The 21,269-nt window shown below is 41.0% G+C and overlaps 1 protein-coding gene across 1 annotated transcript in view; it reads right to left on the reverse strand.

Annotated features, from left to right (window-relative positions):
* Window positions 1-21,269, reverse strand: part of LOC132817324 (contactin-associated protein-like 5) — a 1,293,865-nt gene that overhangs the window by 674,907 nt on the left and 597,689 nt on the right. The window contains exons 5-6 of the mRNA XM_060827734.1: window positions 15,652-15,855; window positions 13,696-13,880 (exon numbers count right to left, since the gene is read on the reverse strand). Coding sequence (XP_060683717.1) covers window positions 13,696-13,880; window positions 15,652-15,855 — 389 coding nt within the window. The remainder of the gene's footprint in view (window positions 1-13,695; window positions 13,881-15,651; window positions 15,856-21,269) is intronic.

Below are 21,269 nucleotides of genomic sequence, written 5' to 3' on the forward strand. Positions count from 1 at the left end.
GGGCCAGCATTTAATGCCCATCTCTCATTGTCCTTGCCAAAGTGCTGGTGAGCAGTTTCCTGGAACCTCTGCAGTCCTTTGGTGCAGATACACCCACAATCCCATTAAAGGAGAGTTCCAAGATTTTGGTTCAGTGACACTGAAGGAGCAGCAATGTGTTTCCGAGTCTGGAAGTTGAGTGTCTTGGAAGGGAACTTGCCGGTAATGATCCCATTTTGTTTTGCTCTTGCTCTTCAAGATGGGAGCGATTGTGGATTAGGAAGATGCTGTCTTAAGAACCTTGGCAATTTTCTGCAGTACATCTTGTAGATGTTGCACACTGCTGTGACTGAGCCTCGGTGGTGGAGGTTGGAGGGAGTGGATGTTTGTGCATGTGGTGCTAATCAAATGGGCTGCTTTGTCCGAGATAGTGTTAAGCTTCTTGAGTGTTTTTGAAGCTGTACTTATCCTGCCAGTGGAGAACATGCCAGCATGCTCCTGGTTGTGCTTTGCATATGGTGGACAGGCTCTGGGAGGTGAGTGACTTGCTGCAGGTTTCTTAGCTTCTGGCCTGCTATTGTATCCACAGTACTTTCACAGTTAATCCAGTCCAGTTTCTGCTCAATAGTTAACATGTACTCAATTCTGAAAACATCAAGGTGCTAAGATTTAGTTATCTACAATTATAAATTACATTTCTTTTGCCCTTGGTGTATTACCGATGATATCAGTATTATTTTTTAATTCAATAGTAGTCCAGTGCATGGTGCCATTCTGAGAGATAACTTCTGCTTCACACATGACTGCATTATCAAAACAAACCTCAAAACACACAATGACCAATTTGCACTGTTACTCAAATCAGAGTTCAGGATCTGAACATGTCCATTTTTCTGCTAGTTTTGTCCCAGTTCACTGCTTCAGGAAATAATTCTCCTCTTTTGGATAAGACAACTGAAACATCATCCACTTCCCTCAGCAGGACCCTGCTTTAAAAGCCGATGGCAAGCATTGGTTATCTTGTTGACCATTAGGTTTTGCGCATCCTGTGGCAGCAACTGAATTGGAGTGATACTGACTGACAGTTCTTTCCTATCGATATTTTCCTGGCATATTCTTTACGCAGTCTCTCTGTAGGATTCTAACAACATAACAAAATCACGTTTCACCATTCAGATTGATTGGATTACCTGGGAGTTTAAATACATGACAAAGAAGGAGAAAATACTTTACATATGTAAATTTCCAAGCTCTAAAATTTGCTGTTTTACACACATTTGGATTCCACTGAGAGGAACTGGGTAAAAGAGCATTCTTTATGTACTTTTGAAAGGCTGAAGATGTTGGATGTTGGGTCCTAAATCTCTATTACTGGATACTTGATCATCTTATGTCTGGATCTGATGAAGAGGAATTGATAAAACTCATTGCCATGATGGGTGAACAATTTGATTGCTATTGCGTTATGCATCCATCAGAATGATATAATAAGAACTTTGTGGATCTTAACCCTTTTACCTACCCATTCAGAGATGAAGGGATTTGTCTCACAAAGAGTGACTGGGCAGTTTAGGCCAATACACTGAAAGTTAGAAGAATGAGAGGAGTTCTTTGAGGTAAATAAAGTGTTAAAGGGAATTGACAAAGGAGGTGCAGAACGGGTAATTCCTTATGTGAGGCAATCTGGAATGAGAGGTCATAGATTTCGGATCAGAGGTAGCAGATTAAAAATACAGATGCAGGGAAATAAATTCTCTCAAAGGGACATGGATGTCACTACCTCAGAGTGAGGTGGTTGCTGAGACATTGAGTAAATATAAGAGCGAGATAGACAGACTTTTATTTGAAAGGTTAAGGAGATGATGAATGATTGAATGATTTATTTATTGTCAACTATATCATGAAGATACATTGAAACATGTTTTGTAGCCACAATCTGGTGGCATTTTGAGTTACAATAAAGCTATAAAGAAATTATTTAAATAAGAGTTCATCTTCTGTTCAAATTGGGATCTTAAGCATGGCTTCATAGCTCCAACAAATTCTCCACAAGGTATTCTGTGCTTCAAGTAGTCCTGCTCTGGAAGCAGCAACAATGACCCAGGAGACACTGGTTGGATTGCCTCTGTCTCGCCAACATGGCCAAGAGACCAAATTCTGAGCTTACCACCACCAGGAGACCCTGCTCTGGCACCACCACCACCAAAAATACAAGCTCAGGGCCAACATCAGCCAAAGGTTCCCACTCCATATACTGCTGCAACCAAGACTCCTGGCTTTGAGCAATGCCTATGCCCCCAAGAGCCCTGGTCCACATTGCCAACGCTGCAGCCACGTACCCAACGACACTGCTCCAGCCTCTGGGATGTAGAAGAAAAGATGAAGAAAAGAAAACAGGCCAAATTACATGGAAAAAAACAATGCTGCCCGGCCTGGAATGGACAGGCTCCCATGAGCCCAAACACTACCGACCGTGCTGGTACCATCTTGGCAAGAAAGTGGAGTTGAGGCCTAGATGAGATCAGCCATGATCATATTACATGTCAGTTCAGGCTTAAGGTGCTGAATTGCCTACTCCTGCTCTGAGTTCTTACATTTTTAATTCCTACATTTCAACATTAGGAAGGAATTTTGAAATCCCATTTCAGTATTTATGGGATTATGAAGAGGGGGATGATGGTTTTTCTAGTTCTTAGTCAAGTGGCAGATTCGTGAGTTTGCACAAAGACTTCCAGATCTTAAAAAAGGGTTTGTGAGTTCTCTTTATAAATTTTGTCTTGTCTAAGTGGGTTCAGCATTATACTGATTGAAGGGGTTGAGAGGAGTAAAAGAGCAGAAAGAGTGGGATGAAGTGTGGTCAAGGAAATGTGGAGGGGACAGGTATTAGAATTACAAGGCTGAGCATGAGTGTGGATTTATAGTGAACTGGGGCAACTTTTCAGGGAATAGAGATGGGGAGTGTAACCAGGAACTTCGACAATTGCCTGTCTTTGTCTCGACACAGTCCACCCTTCCCAGAGGTGACAAATCAAAAGTGAGAAAACATCTGTGGTGAAACCAAACTGTATTCATTTGGTATCACAGCACATTTGGTAAGATATACTAATATGATGCTTCCATTGATTTTCAATTGTACAACAATAGCCTTTTATTTTTGCTTGTAGCAGGGAATTTTAAGTCAATTTAAGATATCACTGATGTATTGAACCATCATTGACAAAGCAATGGTCAGTTTAGTCACTAAATAAGTCTAATGACTGTATAGGACAAGCCACTACTTATGGCAGAGAGCTTTAATTAGTTACCAGAATAAGCTAGGTAAAGCTAAGTGGACTGGTACAGTATCATAAGAAATAATTGATACACATAATTAAATGGTTCACTTGGTGGAATTAGAAATTATATGTAGCCAGTTTGAATCTATTGATGATATATCAAAGTTGAAGGACTTATGCTGCACAATAGAAAAATAAATTGTTCAACCGAAACAATTGGTGAAGGGTTACTCAATAAATTTCCCTCTGTGGAGTTTTATTAAGTAACTAAGAACAAGCAGTGGTTTATTTCATGAACTGAGTGAGAGAAATCTATAAAAATTGCCAATCAGTGCAATACTACTGATGCTGGAAATATGAAATATAAAACAGGAAATGCTGGAAATGCACTTAGCAGATCTGGGAGCATCTGTACAGAGACAGAGAAAAACAGAGATAACAGAGTTCAAGCAAATTTCTAGCAAACACATCACAAGTCCTTGTGTAACTAAAGGCTGGAAAGGCAGTATCTCAGCTGCTCATTAACTAGAAATAGGCATCCATAGCAGTTAGGGATACCCACGGCCAGAGGTGGTGCAAGCTGGCTGCCTGTGGAGTTTTAGTTGGCATAAATATGGCAGAAAAAGATTTTTTGCTGCAGTAACTCAATTAAGTTGCTGAGTTGAGAATTAAAGAGAGATCATAAGTTAAGACAATTGTAGCTTTGGGAATAAAATAAATCCAAGAAAACAGAACAAAGAATCTTACAAATTAAACAGTGAGTGGTAGTAGAAGGAAAATATTCTGCCTGGAAGTCAGTGGTGAGTGATGTTCCACAGGTCTCCGTCCTTGGGCCCCTACTGTTTGTAATTTTTATTAATGACTTGGATGAAGGGATTAAAGGATGGGCCAGCAAGTTTGCAGACGACACAAAGGTTGGAGGTGTCGTTGACAGTACAGAGGGACATTGACAGGATGCAGAGATGGGCTGAGAGATGGCAGATAGAGTTCAACCTGGATAAATGCGAGGTGATGCATTTTGGAAGGTCGAATTTGAAAGCTGAGTACAGGATTAAGGATAGGATTCTTGGCAGTGTGGAGGAACAGAGGGATCTTGGTGTGCAGGTACATGGATCCCTTAAAATGGCCACCCAAGTGGACAGGGTTGCTAAGAAAGCATATGGTGTTTGGCTTTCATTAACAGGGAGATTGAGTTTAAGGGTCGTGAGATCTTGTTGCACCTCTATAAAACTTTGGTTAGACAGCACTTGGAATACTGCGTGCAGTTCTGGTCGCCCTATTATAGGAAAGATGTGGATGCTTTGGAGAGGGTTCAGAGGAGGTTTACCAGAATGCTGCCTGGACTGGAGGGCTTATCTTATGAAGAGAGGTTGACTGAGCTCAGACTTTTTTCATTGGAGAAAAGGAGGAGGAGAGGGGATCTAATTGAGGTATACAAGAATAATGAGAGGCATAGATAGAGTCGATAGCCAGAGACTATTTCCCAGGGCAGAAATGGCTAACACGAGGGGTCATAGTTTTAAGCTGGTTGAAGGTAAGTATAGAGGGGATGTCAGAGGCGGGTTCTTTACACAGAGAGTTGTGAGAGCATGGAATGCATTACCAGCAGCAGTTGTGGAAGGAAGGTCATTGGGGACATTTAAGAGACTGCTGGACATGCATATGGTCACAGAAATTTGAGGGTGCATACATGAGGATCAATGGTCAGCATAACATCATGAGCTCAAGAGCCTGTTCTGTGCTGTACTGTTCTATGTTCTAAATTATAAGAAGTTATGTACAAACTCACAGTGGCGGATATCTGTAACAGGCCATTTGATAAGAGATATTTGGGAATAGACTTGCTGAAGACTATAGTTTAGCAAAATAGAAACATCATGTACTTTATTGTAAAAGGTAGAGTATCACTGACCACCAATCTGAGCTAGAATTAAGAGTGCAACTGGGTCCCATGTGAAAGCCAGATATGGAGTGGTCTTCAGCCTCTCCTACATGTGTGATAAAAGACCTCTGAATAAAGGTTATTTGTACTGCTTAACACAAAACTGGAGACTTCTCACTGGTATCACTCCCCAACAATAGTGAATTGGCTTATCAACAACCATTTTACACCCTTTGCTGGCATCTCACATGTATCTAAACAGACACTTCCCAAACTGATAAATTTGTCCAAGGCAACCTCCAAATGGCTTCTTGTGAATTGGGCTCTTATTTTCTGAGACAATTGCTTAATGCTTTCATCCTTCCAAATTACTGGAACCTACCTGCCTGGTCCTGGTAGGCAGACACATTTTCTGTCAATATGGAGGTGCCTCTCTTTTCCCTTGTAGCCTCAGCTGTGACCATTATACTTATGTGGCTATGTCAGTAAACCCTTACATCCAGACCCACAGTGGACCCACTTCTGCTCAATACAATTCCGCCTGTTTCACACTGTTTCTCTCTCAAAAGACGCGTTAAATCTGTTGAATATTTCCAGCTTTTATTTCCTAATTCTCAAAACCGATCAGCTGCCGGTGATGACAGATTAGATTTGATCAAAGATGCTATGATTTCCATGCTTAGAACTATAATAAGTTGCTAAATCAAAGGTGTTCGTTTTTTTTTAACTTGTTCTGATATAACGTGTATTTCGTCAACCCGAACTCACTGTAATGCGATTGAAGAATTGGGAATGCACTTTCTGAAGCACAACTTTTAAACATGTAATGCAATTTGGTTGTAATGCAATTACACCGCCAATACTTTAAGTGCTCTTTCTGAACCACAATTTTTCCATAACTCAGGATTGCACAAGAACACCACCATTCCATTATAAAAGCACAGACTGTACTGACTTAATGTCGTTCATGTACTTGACACCAGACTTCTGAAGTAACTCTCTGCTTGGAAATTGGTGACAGAGGTCTGTGGAATTGCTTTAGGGGTGATCTCAAAACATTCCTGAAGACTCAGCTGATTCACAATTGCCCCTTTCTTGTGACCAATCAAAATGGGAAAAGTTTATTCTGGAGGGCAGCAAACGCATCAAGAGACTTAGTCGGGAATTTGCACAGGTTAAAGGATTTAACAAGGTGGAAAAAACTCTAAGTAACACATCTCCTCAACCCTTCAAGCCCTGCTTGCCCCACATGTGACGGAGTCTGCATGGTGGACTTTTCAGTCATCTTAGAATCCATTTTGTCAGAACGAGAGCAAGTCATCGTCAATTCTGAGCACCTGCCCAGGAAAGACAGGGTTTACTTACAGTGACCATTTACTGAATCTGTAACACCTGATATTCAATGATTTAAGGGACAAGTCATCCGCACTTCAATGTACCATCAGTCGCTCACAAAACCTAACCTCTTAGGAAAAGATGAGACTCATCACAAAGTCAGGCGAAAACAAAACAAAAGTCAAATTAATTCAGCTTCAATGGAATCCAGGCAGTAGATATCTTAGACACAATTAAAGCTGCACACTTAAAAAATGATGGGAAATGATAAACTTGCATTTAGGTAGTGTCTTTCATAAACTCACAGTAGCAGTCCAGAACACATTAAGTACTTTTGAAGCATAGTCACAGTTCATCTTATTGAATAGCAGAGCATACTCAAGGGGCTGATGGGCCTTCTCCTAGCTCCTGCTTCATGTGTCGGAAATGTGTCAGCCAATTTGTGCACAAGAGGCTTCCACAATGTATTTTGTTTTATATCCACTCATGGTATGTGGGCATCACTGGCTGGTCAATATTTAATGTCCATCCCTAGTTGCCCTTGCGAAGGTGGTGTTGAATTGTCTTCTTGAACCACTGCAGTTCACCTACTGTGGGTTGACGCCCAATGCCCTTCAGGAGGGAGCTCCAGGATTTTGACTCAGCGATACTGAACAAACGGTGTTATATTTCCAAGTCAAAATGGTGAGTAGCTTGGAGGGGAACTTGCAGGCAGTGATGTTCTCATGTATCTGTTGCTCTTGTCCTTTTAGATGGCAGTGGTTGTGGGTTTGGAAGGTGCTGTCTGAGGATCTTTGGTGAATTTCTGCAGTGCACCTTGTAGATAGTGCACACTGCCATGTCTGAGCATTGCTGGTGGAGGGAGTCGATGCTTGTGGATGTGGTGCTAATCAAGTCCTGCTTTGCCCTGGATGATGTCAAGTTTCTTGGAGTTGCACCCAGGAGAAAGTGAGGTCTGCAGATGCTGGAGATCAGAGCTGAAAATGTGTTGCTGGAAAAGCACAGCAGGTCAGGCAGCATCCAAGGAACAGGAGATTCGACATTTCGGGCATAAGCCCTTCTTCAGGAATCACCCATCCAGGCAAGTGGGAATATTCACACTCCTGACTTACATTTTGTAAATTGCGGACAGGCTTTCAGGATTCACGAGGTGAGATACGAGTATACTAGCTTCTGATCTGCTCTTGATTTATATTTGAGACACAATTGATTAACTTTAGGGTGTTGGTGGAAATTTGAATGGTGATAATATCATTGAATGTCAAAGAACAGTGGTTAGATCTTACCTTATTGGGGACGGTCAATGCTTTGCATTTGTGTGGCATGCATGTTACTTAACATTTGTCAAACCAAGCCTCAATATTGTGCCGATCTTGTTGCATTTTGATAATGACCAGGTAATATCTCCCTTTTTTGTCATAATGTGATGTCAGGGTAGGTATATTATTGCCTATAACCTTCGTGTTCTACATTGGAACAAAGCAATGAACATTCTCCCAAGGTGGTGGACAGGTCCTTGCTTTGACACCTCACGCAAACAGTGGTGTCTCTGACAGCATAATTCCTCCTCATTATCTGTGTTTGAATATCAATCTACATTAGTCATGCTCAAGTCCTGGAGTGGGATTTGAACCTCTGACTTTCTGGCTCGAGAATGTGAACACTAAGTAAAGAGCTCTAAAGGACAGGAGGAAGAGTAATGAAAGAACTTCACAAAAGAATTGTAATATCTCAGACTTGCCAATGGACAACATTTTCTGCATTTTAAAAATAGTTTTATTTGGATCTGTAAAAATGCTTTTTTTCTATCTTGAGTAATTAGTATTTTTAATGACTCCATGTTGAACGGCATTAAAAATATCTATCTACGAGATGGAATGCAAACCTAACTGTAATTATAGTCAGTCCACAGAATATTATACCGCTGGGAGGATTTGTTTTTTTTTCAATCACATTAAATATATGCATCTCACAATTGCAGGTTTTAGAGGCCGAAAGCAATTAGATGCTGAAAACAGTTAATTACTTTTCTTTCTTCACTCAATGTACAAATAATTATTAACCATGTTTTTGTGAAAATCTCAAGTGTTTTTCTACAGCAATGGTGCACGTAATTATTATAAAGATGTATTGTTGAATTCTCCACTGACCGTAAATTTGCTGCTTCAGTATTGCACATGCTTTTTGTGTCAGACTGATGGTAAATGACAAACATAATCTTCTGAAATGGCCGAACAAGCCACTCAGTTGGATCAATCGCAATGAAGTCTCAGCAAAGAAATGAAGCCAGATGGACCAGCGGGCACCTGAAAAGATGACGGCAGAAATAGCCCTGCTGACAAAGCAAAGTCCCCTTTCCTAACATCTGGGAGTGAATGCCAAAACTGGGAGAGCTGTCTCACAGACTCATAAAGCAACAGCTTGATACAGTCATGCTCACAGAATGAGTAGCAGTTAAATGCACTACCAACAAGATACACAACAGAAATTCACCAAAGATCCTTAGACAGCATCTTGACCATTTCCATTTAGACGGACAAAGGCAGCAGATACATGAGAGCACCATTTGCAAAATCCCTTCCAAGTCACTCACATCCTGACTTTGCCTTTCCTTCACTGGATCAAAATCCTGGAATTCTCTCATTGAGGGCATTGTGTGTCAAGCTATGGTATAGAGACCACAGCATTTCATAAAAACAGCTCACCACCATCTTCTCAAGGACAACTAGGGATGGGCGATAAATGCTGGGCAGAATTGTATAAGTTCGGAGGAAGGAAATTCCACAGCTTGGGATCCAGTGAGGCAGATGGAAGTACATGGTGCATGATGGTCATCAAGGCTCAACAGACTGCGAGAGTTACCGTTTTTGAGGGGGTCATAGGAAGTTACAAAGGTAGGAGGTTTCTATTTAATTCATTTTCAATAATTGAAGTCATCGGCAAAACCAACATTCATTGACTTGAGAAGTTTTTTTTAATACATCCCAGTGTCTTTTTAGGCCTTTTCAGCAAGGACGATACAACCACATCACAGTGGGTCAGGAGACCGTCGTGGGTTTGATGAGATAAGGAGGGCAAATTTTCTCCCCTCAATGACACTAGTGAACCAGTTGGGTTTTTTATGACAATTTAGTGCTTTCACGGTTACCATCAACAATCCATCAGCCTTGGAACTGGCCCTTTGTCAGACCATAGAATGTTACAGACGACAGGAAGTCCAGCATACTCAAGGCTTAAATACTTTATTCTACAACTGAGTAAAGATCTCACACTGACTTATATCAATCATATGGCTAATGGATGAAATTGATGTTGCCAAACTGGGCAATCGTGTAACAAAAGATATTATGAATAAAGATTGATTCAGGGCCACTGGACATCACTGCAGGGAGTAGTACTGACAGTGCTGAACTCTGGAGGTTGCTGCACCAGAATGTTCTATATTGGGGAGGCTCAATGTGTGTTTATTTTTAATCCTAAATGTATTAACTGGTTGAGTTTAAACTTCCCAGCTGCAGTTGTGTTATTTGAGCACATCTCCAGTCATCAGGAATTTGGCATTTGAAGGAGGAGTTGTATTTCTCTGGGCGAAGAGATAGTTTTCTAATAGAAAACTTCTTCTTCTTAATAAACTTTAAGGAAACAGTGAAAGCACAGTGTGAAACCTAATAATTGAAAAAAGGACATCTGTCTTTTTTTTGTCATTTCAACAATACCACCCAGTTTTTATAGGTATCATACTGTGGTCAAAAGCGATGCAATATATTTATTGCTGGTTTGCACTTCTAGTCATAACCAGAAAACATTTACCCACAGAAAGACACCCACAACCAGATCACTCATTCTCAAGCAGAACAGAGAGAAAATATAAATGTGGTTAATCTTGAGACTCTGTTCAATTCTAAAAGTCGTAACGCATTAATTTCAACATGTTTGAGACTTCCTTAAATTAATCAATTCCAGACAGTGAAAGTCAACAACAAGCTCTTACATTTATGGAGCACTTAGTATTGTGGTTCTAACATTATGAAGTGTCCAAAGGCACTTTACGGCAACATTAGGTTAAAGAAAATGACACCAAGTCACACAAGGAGATATCGAGACGAAAAATCTGATCAAAAAGGTAATATAAGGAATGCCTTAAAGGAACTTGCAGACAAAAGAACATTTGATTCAGAATAGATTTAGGCCATTAGGCCTCTCAAATCTCGCTCTACCATTCAATCAGATCATGATTGTTTTGAATTCCACATTCAAATCGACCCCAATACACCTCTGATTTTCCTTGCCTAAACAATAATATATCTAACTCTGCATTACAAACATTGAATCACACCATCTGCACTGCCTTCTCAGGCACAGAATTCCAAAGTCACACAGACATCTGGGAGAAACAAAATCTCCTCACCGCTGTCCTAAAAAGGGTGAAACCTAGTTTTTAAACAGTGCCCCTCATTCTGAACTCACCCTCGAGATGAAAGATAATTTCCACTTCCACCTCACTGCGACTGTTCAAGTCACCTCTCCTTCTTTTAACCCTGGAGTCAAGCCCAATGTTATAAAACAACCCACTCATTGCAGTCATCAATGGAATAAACCCCTTTGGAACATCCTTCAATGGATTAGTTAGGCCACATTTGGAATAATACAGATGACACAAAGATAGGCGGAGGCACAGGTAATTTTGATGTGGCGGGGAGGCTATGGAGGGGCTAGGAGCATGGGCAAAGAAGTGGCAGATGGAATACAATATGGGAAAGTTTGAGGTTCTGCGCTTTAGTAGGAAGAGTAGAGGCATGGTCTATTTTTTAACTGGGGAAAGGTGTTAGAAATCTGAAGCAGATTGGGGTGGGACTAGATTGCGTTGAGATATCTGGTCAGCATGGACGGGTTGGACCGAAGGGTCTGTTTCCGTTCTCTATGACTCTGTATAAGGACCTAGGAATCCTAGTTCAGGATTCTCTTAAGGTTAACATGCAACCTCAGTTGCCAGTTAGGAAGCAAATGCAATGTTCACATTCATTTTGAGTGGACTAGAATATGAGAGCCAAGATTTGCTGCTGAGGCTCTATGAAGTTCTGGTCAGACCTCATTTGAAATATTGTGAGGAGTTTTGAGTCACAAATCTGAGGAAATATGAGTTAGCATTGGAGGCGGTCCAGAGGAGGCTCACAAAAATAATGCTGGCATTGAAAGGCTTGACATATGAGGAGCAGTTGAGGATTGTGGGTCTGTACTTGATGGCGGTTAGAAGGAGGAGAATGGACTTTTTTATTCATTAATGGGTTTAAGGTGTCACTGGCCAGGTCAGCACTTATTGCTCATCCTTAATTGCCCAAAGGGCAGTTAAGGGTCAGACATATTGCTGTAGGTCTGGAGTCACATGTCAGCCAGGATGACAGTTCCCTTCCCCAAAGGACATTAATGAACTAGATGGTTTTTCTGACAGTCAACAATGGATTTATGGTCATCACTGGGCACTTAATTCCAGATTTTTATTGAAATCAAATTCACCATCTGCCATAAAAGGATTTGAACCTGGGTCTCTAGATGAAAATCATTAGGTCGTCACCTTCCTCGATCTCATTGAAACTTACAAAATTTTGAGAGACCTGGATAGAGTGGACATGGAAAAGATATGTCCACTATTAGGACGGACTGGGACCCAAGGGCATAACTTTAGACTGAAGGAAATAACCCTTTAGAACTGAGATGAGGAGGAATTTCTTCAGCCACAGGTTGGTGAATCTGTGGAACTCATTGCCACAGAAGGCAGTGGAGGTCAAATCATTGAGTGTATTTGGGACAGACATAGACTGGTTCTTGAATAGTAACGGGATCAAAGACTGGGAGAGGCAAAACAAAGAAGTTGAGAAACATATCAGCTATGATCAAAAGTCAGAACAAACTCTATGGGCCAAATGGCCTAATTCTGCTCCTATTGCATGGTTTTAGGGACAGGTTCCCTTCATCCAATGTGCGCATTACTCTTTCAAAGATCTCTGATAAGTTGGTGAAACATAATTCCTTTTCACAAAACCATGCTGTTGCTTCCTGATTACCTTGAGTTTTCATAAGTGCTGAGCTACATAGACAACCTCTTTCATCATTGCTTCTGAACCCTTCCCTAAAGCAGACATCAAGCTGTCTAGCCTATACCTTTTCTGTTTCCCTGCCTTCTTGAATAGAAAGCTATTATTTGCTACTTTGCAGAATTTTCGAAAATTAAGACCAATGCATCTGCTACCTCAACAGTCACTTAATTAAAGACTCTAAGACAAAATACAGCAGGACCCATGGACTTGTTAGACCACTGTTCCAACAATTTGTTCAAAGCTGCTTCCCTGGTGATTGTATTTTTACCAAGTCCTCTTCTATTCCACATCCTGATTTACAATAAAGAGAGGGAAGGCATTAGGATGGAAGATTAAGGAGTGAATTGTCAGCTTAAGGCCCAATGTAGCTGATGGCATGGCCATCAATGGTGCAGGCATTAAAACTGAGGAAACCCAAGAGACCAGAGATTGAGGTGTATCAAAACTGGGATGGCTTTGGCATTCAGGGATGGGGATGGAGTAAAACATGAAGAGTTTTAAAACCAAAGGTAGAAATTTTACAAGCGCGGTATTGCTTAATAAGGACCGTTTACACAGCAATCACTGGGATGATGCTGAATGAGAGGAACGGTGATATTAATTTATGTTAAGATACAAATCAATATGTAAACGGCATCTATATTCTTAGAAAGTGGATTTTGAATCATTTAGCCACCACAGGAGCTCTTATGCCTCAAGTCATGATTACAAGAACCCACTGGCTGTATCAAAAACAAGGAACCAGAGTTATGTCCTCCCCAATTAGAGTTTTCCGCAACACCCATAATTCTTTAGAATAGACAATGGAGCACCCATTCAAGCTCCAGACTGATTCTGTCATAGGAGGGTAATAGGGTGTCATATAAATTAACAGCCAAGAGCCATTCTTGGTTAGGGCTATTATACTTTATGACGTTTTAACAGCGTTTTTGACTTGCACTTCAATATATTTTGAGTTTGGAAAGCAAGGTAGCATGTCAAGTTGTATGGCTTTCAGTTAACATTCCCTAAGCTCTGTGTACCTCTTACACTTCGACCATTACAATTGATAACAGAAACATTTTAAGGTGCACGTGGGAATGGTGTAAAGTGAAAACATTACATCGTATATCATGATAGATTAAAGTACCTCATAATCAATATCCAGATAATCAAATTCTCCTTTGGTTCGGAAGTGCTGTGTGTGCTGATCCACGGTGAAGTTCACTTGCTTGTTGTAGCGCTCGATGGTAATGGAGTGCCAGTGCTGATCGTCCAGCAGACTCCCCAGTGTCACTGAGGTGTGGCCATCAACAGATCGCAGTTTTGCATCACCTTGGGTGTAGCACACAAAGGAGAAAGTCAAAAAGTCGAGCATTGAAAGCTGATTGTATTGCATAGAAAAAATCCTTTAGAACTGAGATGTGGAGGAATTTCTTCAATCAGAGGGTGGTGAATCTGTGGGACTCATTGCCACAGAAGGTGGGGGGGGCGGGGCGGGGGTGGGGGGGGTGGGGGCAAGTCATTGGGACAGAAATAGATAGGTTCCTGATTAGGAAGGGGAACAAAGGTTGTGGGAGAAGGTGGGAGAATGGGGGTTGAGAAACATATCAGCCATGATCAAATGACAGAGCAAACTCTTAGGGCCAAATGGCCTAATTCTGCTCCCATATTATGGTATTAGGGACATGTTCCCTTCAGCCGCTTTACAATGACCTAGCAATCTGTGTCCTTGCATAATCAGGCCAAAGACAGCCATTTTATATTAATGTATCAAATCTCCTGATTATTGTAGATCATTTACTGGACTATTCAAGAATTAAAGTGACACTCTCTGTGAAAGTTGTTTGCAGATCTCAACATTTGATCTCTGCCTATTGCTCTTTTGGATGTTTTCTTTGGCATTCCTTCATGAGTGCGTTCCAGTGGATTTTCCAGCCAGTTGGTTAGAGTTCAAATGAAGGAACTGACCATAAGATCATAAAGGGTAGGGAGCAGAAGTAGGCCATTCAGTCCATTGAATCTGTTCTGCCATTCAATGAGATCATGGTCAATCTGATAATCGTCAAGTCCAATTTTTTGCGTTTTTTTTCCCTATAACCCTTGATTCCCTTACTGATTAAGACCAGAATAAAAGAAGGTATAACATTAATCTCAGGTGTTGCCACACTATCAAGACTATGCTTTGGTCACATAGTCAGAAATGCTGTAGACAAGCTGAGAAAATGGACATTGGCTTTTCAGTGACTTCTAGCGAGCTCACCATCTTTGACAAATATATTAATGGCAAAAGTCACAAACCCATATATTTTCCTCATGCCTTTCAAGCTTAGGCTATCTTCTTGGGACACAAACAAAAACAGATATTACTGGAAAAGCTCAGCAGGTTTGGCAGCATCTATGGAGAGAAATCAGAGTTAACGTTTTGGTTTGAGTGACTCTTCCTTAGGATTTTTAGCCTTATGTGGCCAGCAATGTATTTGAAGGTAGGGAAGATGTTTAGCCATTCCCTATATGTTCCCAAGTTGTAGTGAATTAACTTTTTCATCTATTTGCAGCATGTGGAAATATTTGCACTTGAGGACTGGAGGTTGTAACAAAGTTTGTTAGAAACATTCAAGCATTCTCAAGCAGAATTCTTAATTTTTAAAAAATTCATTCATGGGTTGAGGCTGTTGCTGGCTAGGCCAGCATTTATTGCTCACCTGTAATTGCCCAGAGGGTTGTTAAGAATCAACCACATTGCTGGAGTCACATGTAGACCAGACTGGGTAAAGATGGCAGATTCCTTCCCTAAAGGACATTGGTGAACCTGATGGGTTTTTCCAACAATCAGCAATGAATTCATGGTCATCATGAGACCCTTACGTCCAGATTTTACTGAGTTCAAATTATACCATCTGCCGTGGTTGGATTTGAACCCAGGCCCCCAAGACATTACCTGGGTCACTAGATTAACAGTCTAAGCAATAGCACCATGAGGCCATTGCCTCCTTATCTTTCCTGAAGGAGGGAAGTCTTGGGGAGGAGCCTGTTCTTAGTTTCAGACTACATCTCAAGATGTTCCAGTTCTTCAAACTATGAAGTAACAGAGCAAAACTCGTACCTAGATTGATCTGCAGTGAGAGTTTGCCTTTCTTCAGTTCCAGTGTGATGTAATCTCCCCGTTGTCCCTCTCCGTGCAGAACCACTCCATCACTTTGTAAGGTTTTGAACTTCAGGGAGATCATGTCCTTTACTGTACTCATACTCTTTTGGTTGAATCTGTAGAGCAGTGAGCTTCTGCCATCAAAATCAGCCATGTCTGACTCTGCAAACACAGGAGCACACACATAATGACTTCCACAGAATGAATCGCTCTTCCACTATCATCCCTCTGCCCAACTCTTGATCCCCTCCACCCTTCCACTATTACAAGGTGTGAAGGAACAGCTGAAGCTTGATGATGGATTGGGAATTGAACTCCAATATATTCCTTTGCAGTTCCTTATCCGTGTACTGCATCACCAGGTGTTGGATAAATAGGGTTATGGTGTGAAGTGACAGAGGAGGATTCTGGGAGCATGGTATTGAGATAGAGCATCAAATGTGATCACATTGAGTAGCAAAGCAGGTTCAAAGGATCAAATGGGCTACTCCTACTCTAACTTCTAAGTCTCTAAGTTGTTCCACTGGCTCCAGAAGGATTGATATCTAAGGGACAAATTGAAAGAAACAAATGTGGAATATGGAGACTCTTTCATGTATAAATAGCAAATTACATTGATCTGGAATTTACTGCCTGAAAGATGATGTTGGCAAAATCAACAGTCACTTTCAAAAAGGAATCAGACAAGTGGGATAGTTACTAAGCCGCTCAGGTATAGGGAGGAGCATGAGACTAATCAGTCAGGTTTTTCAAAGATTTGCGATGAGGAATAGTCCTTGAATTTCTCTGGGATTCTTGATGGAGCCTTTGTGATAAATATCACAGAAGATAATTTTTTGCAGATTTAATACCTCATGTTCTACAGTACGAGTTCAAACCCCACCACTGCAGAGAGGAAATCTCATTAAAGTTCTGGAATTAAAATCTAGTCTAATTGTAATTCTATAACAGCTCTTTAATTTGGAGTAAATTATCAACATTCCAGGGGTGCTGATTTGGTAGAGTAAATCAAAATCTGTTCACACAGTAAACCCAGCTTCTAAAAATGTCGGTGTTTCTCTTAAATGTATACTATGAGGAGAAAATGAGTCACTTTTAGTTATACATGGGAGTGTGCTAGCATTTATTGTCCAACCCTAATAACCTTTGAACTGTGTGGGTTGCCAGGCCATTTCAGATGAGTGTTAAGACAACATTGCTGTGAGTCCGGAGTCACCTGCAGGCCAGACCAGGTAAGGATATCAGATTTCCTTCCCTACATGATATTAATGAAACAGATAGACCTTGATATCAATGCTTTCACTGGGGACATGATTTGGAGATGCTGGTGTTGGACTGGGATGTACAAAGTTAAAAATCACACAACACCAGGTTTTAGTCCAACAAGTTTATTTGGAAGTATTAGCTTTCGGAGCGCTGCTCCTTCATCAGGTGGCTGTGGAGTATCAGATTATAAGACACAGAATTTATAGCAAAAGTTTACAGTGTGAATGTAACTGAAATTATATATTGAAAAAGACCTGAAAGAACTGAAACCAACATGGTCATTCTAAAAGGTGACAGACTTAACAAACAATCCATGTCTTTTACACTTTAAACTCTTGCTATAAATTCTGTCTCTTACAATCTTATACTCACAACCACCTGATAAAGGAGCAGCGCTCCGAAAGCTAATGCTTCCAAATAAACCTGTTGGACTATAACCTGGTGTTGTGTGATTTTTAACCTTCAATTGGGCTAGCTTTCATTCTCAAGTTTTTAAAATTAAAGTTCAACATCTGTTCTGGTGGGATTTGAATCCATATCTCCAGAACATTAGACTTTGGACTGTGTGATAAGTACTATAAGGTGCCTTGCCACCATATTCTATTTACATGCTAATAACATAATAACATCACTTACCTCAAAAGAGGCAATGGTATAAAAATGTAGGTGGTTGTTTTCTCTTGAAGTTAAGAAACTAACCATGACAATGGCAATCATAAAGACAGGCGAGTTAGTAACATGAAATATTCAGAAGATTGAATTAGAACATATGTTATATTTCTGCAGGGTTGCTATTAAAGCTGTTAATGGGTTGTGCTGGATAGCGGATGAAAATCATCTCGAGAAACCTTGCTAAGCACACACAGGTTCTTGCAGCTCAGGGGCCAGTGTGGCTCAGAAGTATGAGAGAAAATGTACACCTGAAGGCTGCAGTCTTTGAGCTGGGATCAGGACTGTGCAATTGTCGTTAATTAAGGCACGGTCATCAGTTAATATCATTTATCAGACTGTAAATGACGTGATTAGGATTAATGAGAAGATGCCGAGTACAGTGAATTAGTCATCAGACCAAAACATGAAATAGCACAAGCAATTTAAGACCAAATGAGACAACCATACAGTTGTACTACAAATTTAATTTAAAAAGTGCATTTAATATGAAAATCACACTTCACAGCAGTGGATTCAAATTAAATTCACTCTCAGAAGGGGGAGATTTAGGAAGCACATTCCAGAGCTTGCATCCAGGTCAATAAAGGCACAGCCTTATACTGTTGAATGAAAAGATATTGAGGTTAAGACTTTGGCTTGGCCACACTTAAGTCTATTGTGTTCAATTCTGGTCACCACATTACAGGAAGAATGCGGAGGCTTTACAGAGGGTGTAGAAGAGGTTTACCAGAATGCTGCCTGTATTGGAGGGTATGAGCTATCAGGAGAGGCTAGAAAATCTCAGGATGTGTTCTCTGGAGTGGCGGATGCTGAGGGGAGACTTTGTAGAAGTCTATAAAATTCTGAGGTACATTTGTAGGTTGATGGTCAGAATCTTCTTGCCAGATTTGAAATGTCTAAAACTAGGGGGTATGCATTTACGGTGAAAGGGGAAAAGTTCAAAGGAGATATGAGGGACAGGTTTTTGATACAGAGAGTGGTAGGAGTCAGGAACATGCTGCCAGGGACAGTGGTGGAGGCAGATAGGATAGGGGATTTAAGAGACTTTTTGATGAGCACATGAATATGCAAGGGATGGAGGAATATAGACCAAGGGCAGGCAGATGGGATTAGTTGAATGGGCCGAAGGGCCCATTCCTGTGCTGCACAGTCCTATGTTCTATGTTCTAGGAGTTCAAAATATGGGGAGCACAGAGATCTCACAGAGGGTCAGAATAGCATAGGAAGAAGGCAGGTGGAATTTGAAAACAAGGATGAAAATTTGTAAGATTGAGGTGTTTCCGACTAGGAGACATAGCAGGTTAGCAAGGACTGATGTAAAATAGCTGAAAAGATTTGTTCCAAGCAACGATAGGGGATAAGTGTTTTGGATGGGTTCAAATTTACAGAGAGTGCAAAGTGAGAGGAATCTCAGGAGCACATTGAGAATGACGTGAAATTAAATTCTATTACTTCAGGGTTTTAGGATCCTGAAGCCATCTTGAAATGATGACACAGAGATGGATTCCACTAGGTGGACAGAGTTTGTTAGAAAGATAAAAAATTTCTGAGGATACTCTTTCAACAGTGTAGTAGTAGGTTTAGTTATATCACAGATTACTATGTAAAATTGTATTTAGTACGAATATGTAATAAACAGAGCTTGGAAGAAGCTTTTGCCTGAAGATCTTACTTTCTCATTGACCAATCTGTCTTGAACCCAAACTCTTAGATAGAGCTTAAACAATCTGACCAAAGAGATACAGACACAAGTACTACAGCACAAATTAAAATTGACATGGCGGGAAGATGAAATCTCCTCCTAGGTTATAATTAGTCTGGCATTGAACCATGTGCCAAGACACCTGAGCAACAATGGAGATCCACCTCTCTGATTTTCCCCATCTAACTTGACTCTGTCCTACTGGAGCCTTGGATTCAGTACATCATTAATAATACCACATTTTAAATTGAAATTGCAGAAGAGAAGGATATTAACAAAAATCATAGAATCATTGAACTTTACAGAAAGGGGTCATTCAACCCATCATGTCTATACTGGCTCCCAAAAGAGCAACCCAGCTAGTCCCACTCTCCAGCCCTATCTCCATAGCCCTCTAACTTCATCATTTTCAAATATATACCCAGCTCTCTTTTGAAAGAAGAAGGCTAAGAGGGGATTTGATCAAGACATATAAGTTGATCAGAGCATTCGATAGGGTAGACAGTGAAAGTCTTTTTCCTAGAATGATGACATCAGCTTGGATGAGGGGGCATAACTACAAATTGAGGTGTGATAGATTTAAGACAGATGTCAGAGGCAGGTTCTTTATGCAGAGAGTAATGCTAATGTAGCCAACTCAGCCACATTAGGGAGATTTAAACACAGGAATTCTTGGACATCATCAGGAATACACACATAGACAAAGAAGAAACCATGGTATCATTCGACGTGACGGCACTGTTCACATCAATTGACAAAACCCTAGCCAGAGAAACAATAGCCAACCTACTGGACATCCATAACAGAACACAGGAGGCCGAACCTATCAACAAGGACGGCATACTTAAACTACTAGACCTGTGCCTCACCACACACTTTACATTCAACAATCAGATATACGAACAAATCAACGGAACACCCATGGGATCACCAATCTCGGGACTCATAGCAGAGGCTGTTATGCAAAGGTTAGAACATACAGCCCTACCACAAATCCAACCCAAACTCTGGATCAGATACGTCGATGACACCTTTGTAATCATCAAAAACACAGAAATAGAAAAAACACACCGAATCATCAACGCCACACTCACAGGAATACGATTCATGAGAGAAGAGGAAAAGGATAGCCAACTCCCATTCCTAGACGTGTTAGTAGAGAGAACACCCAACGGAGAATTCACCACAAGGGTACACAGGAAACCAACATACACAGACCAAGTACTAAATTATGAAAGTAACCACCCCAACACACACAAACGAAGCTGCATCAGGACACTATTCAAAAGAGCCACAACACACTGCAGTACACCAGAACTGCGAAAAGAGGAAGAGGAACACCTATACAAGGTATTCGCCAAAAACGGATACCCACGCAACTTTATCACCAGATGCCTAAGAGATAGACCACGGAACGAGGACATGCCACAACCAAAAGGACTAGCCACACTACCATACGTCAGGAGCGTCTCAGAACTGACAGCCAGACTACTGCGACCCTTAGGACTCATAACAGCACACAAGCCAACTTCCACACTCAGACAACAACTCACTAGAACAAAGGACCCAATAGCCAGCACGAGCCAAACTAACGTAGTTTACAAAATACCATGCAAGGACTGCACAAAACACTATATAGGACAAACAGGAAGACAGCTAACAATCCGCATCCATGAACATCAGCTAGCCACAAAACGACACGACCAGCTATCCCTAGTAGCCATACACTCAGACAACCAGGAACATGAATTTGACTGGGAAAACACTACCATCATAGGACAAGCCAGACAGAGAACAGCCAGGGAATTCCTAGAGGCATGGCATTCATCCACAAACTCCATTAACAGACACATCGACCTGGACCCCATATACAAACCACTACAGCTGAAACTGACATCCGGAAGCGGCAAGAACATCCATCAACAGACACATCGAC

Source organism: Hemiscyllium ocellatum, chromosome 7 (genome assembly GCF_020745735.1).
Source record: "Hemiscyllium ocellatum isolate sHemOce1 chromosome 7, sHemOce1.pat.X.cur, whole genome shotgun sequence".
Lineage (NCBI taxonomy): Eukaryota > Metazoa > Chordata > Chondrichthyes > Orectolobiformes > Hemiscylliidae > Hemiscyllium > Hemiscyllium ocellatum.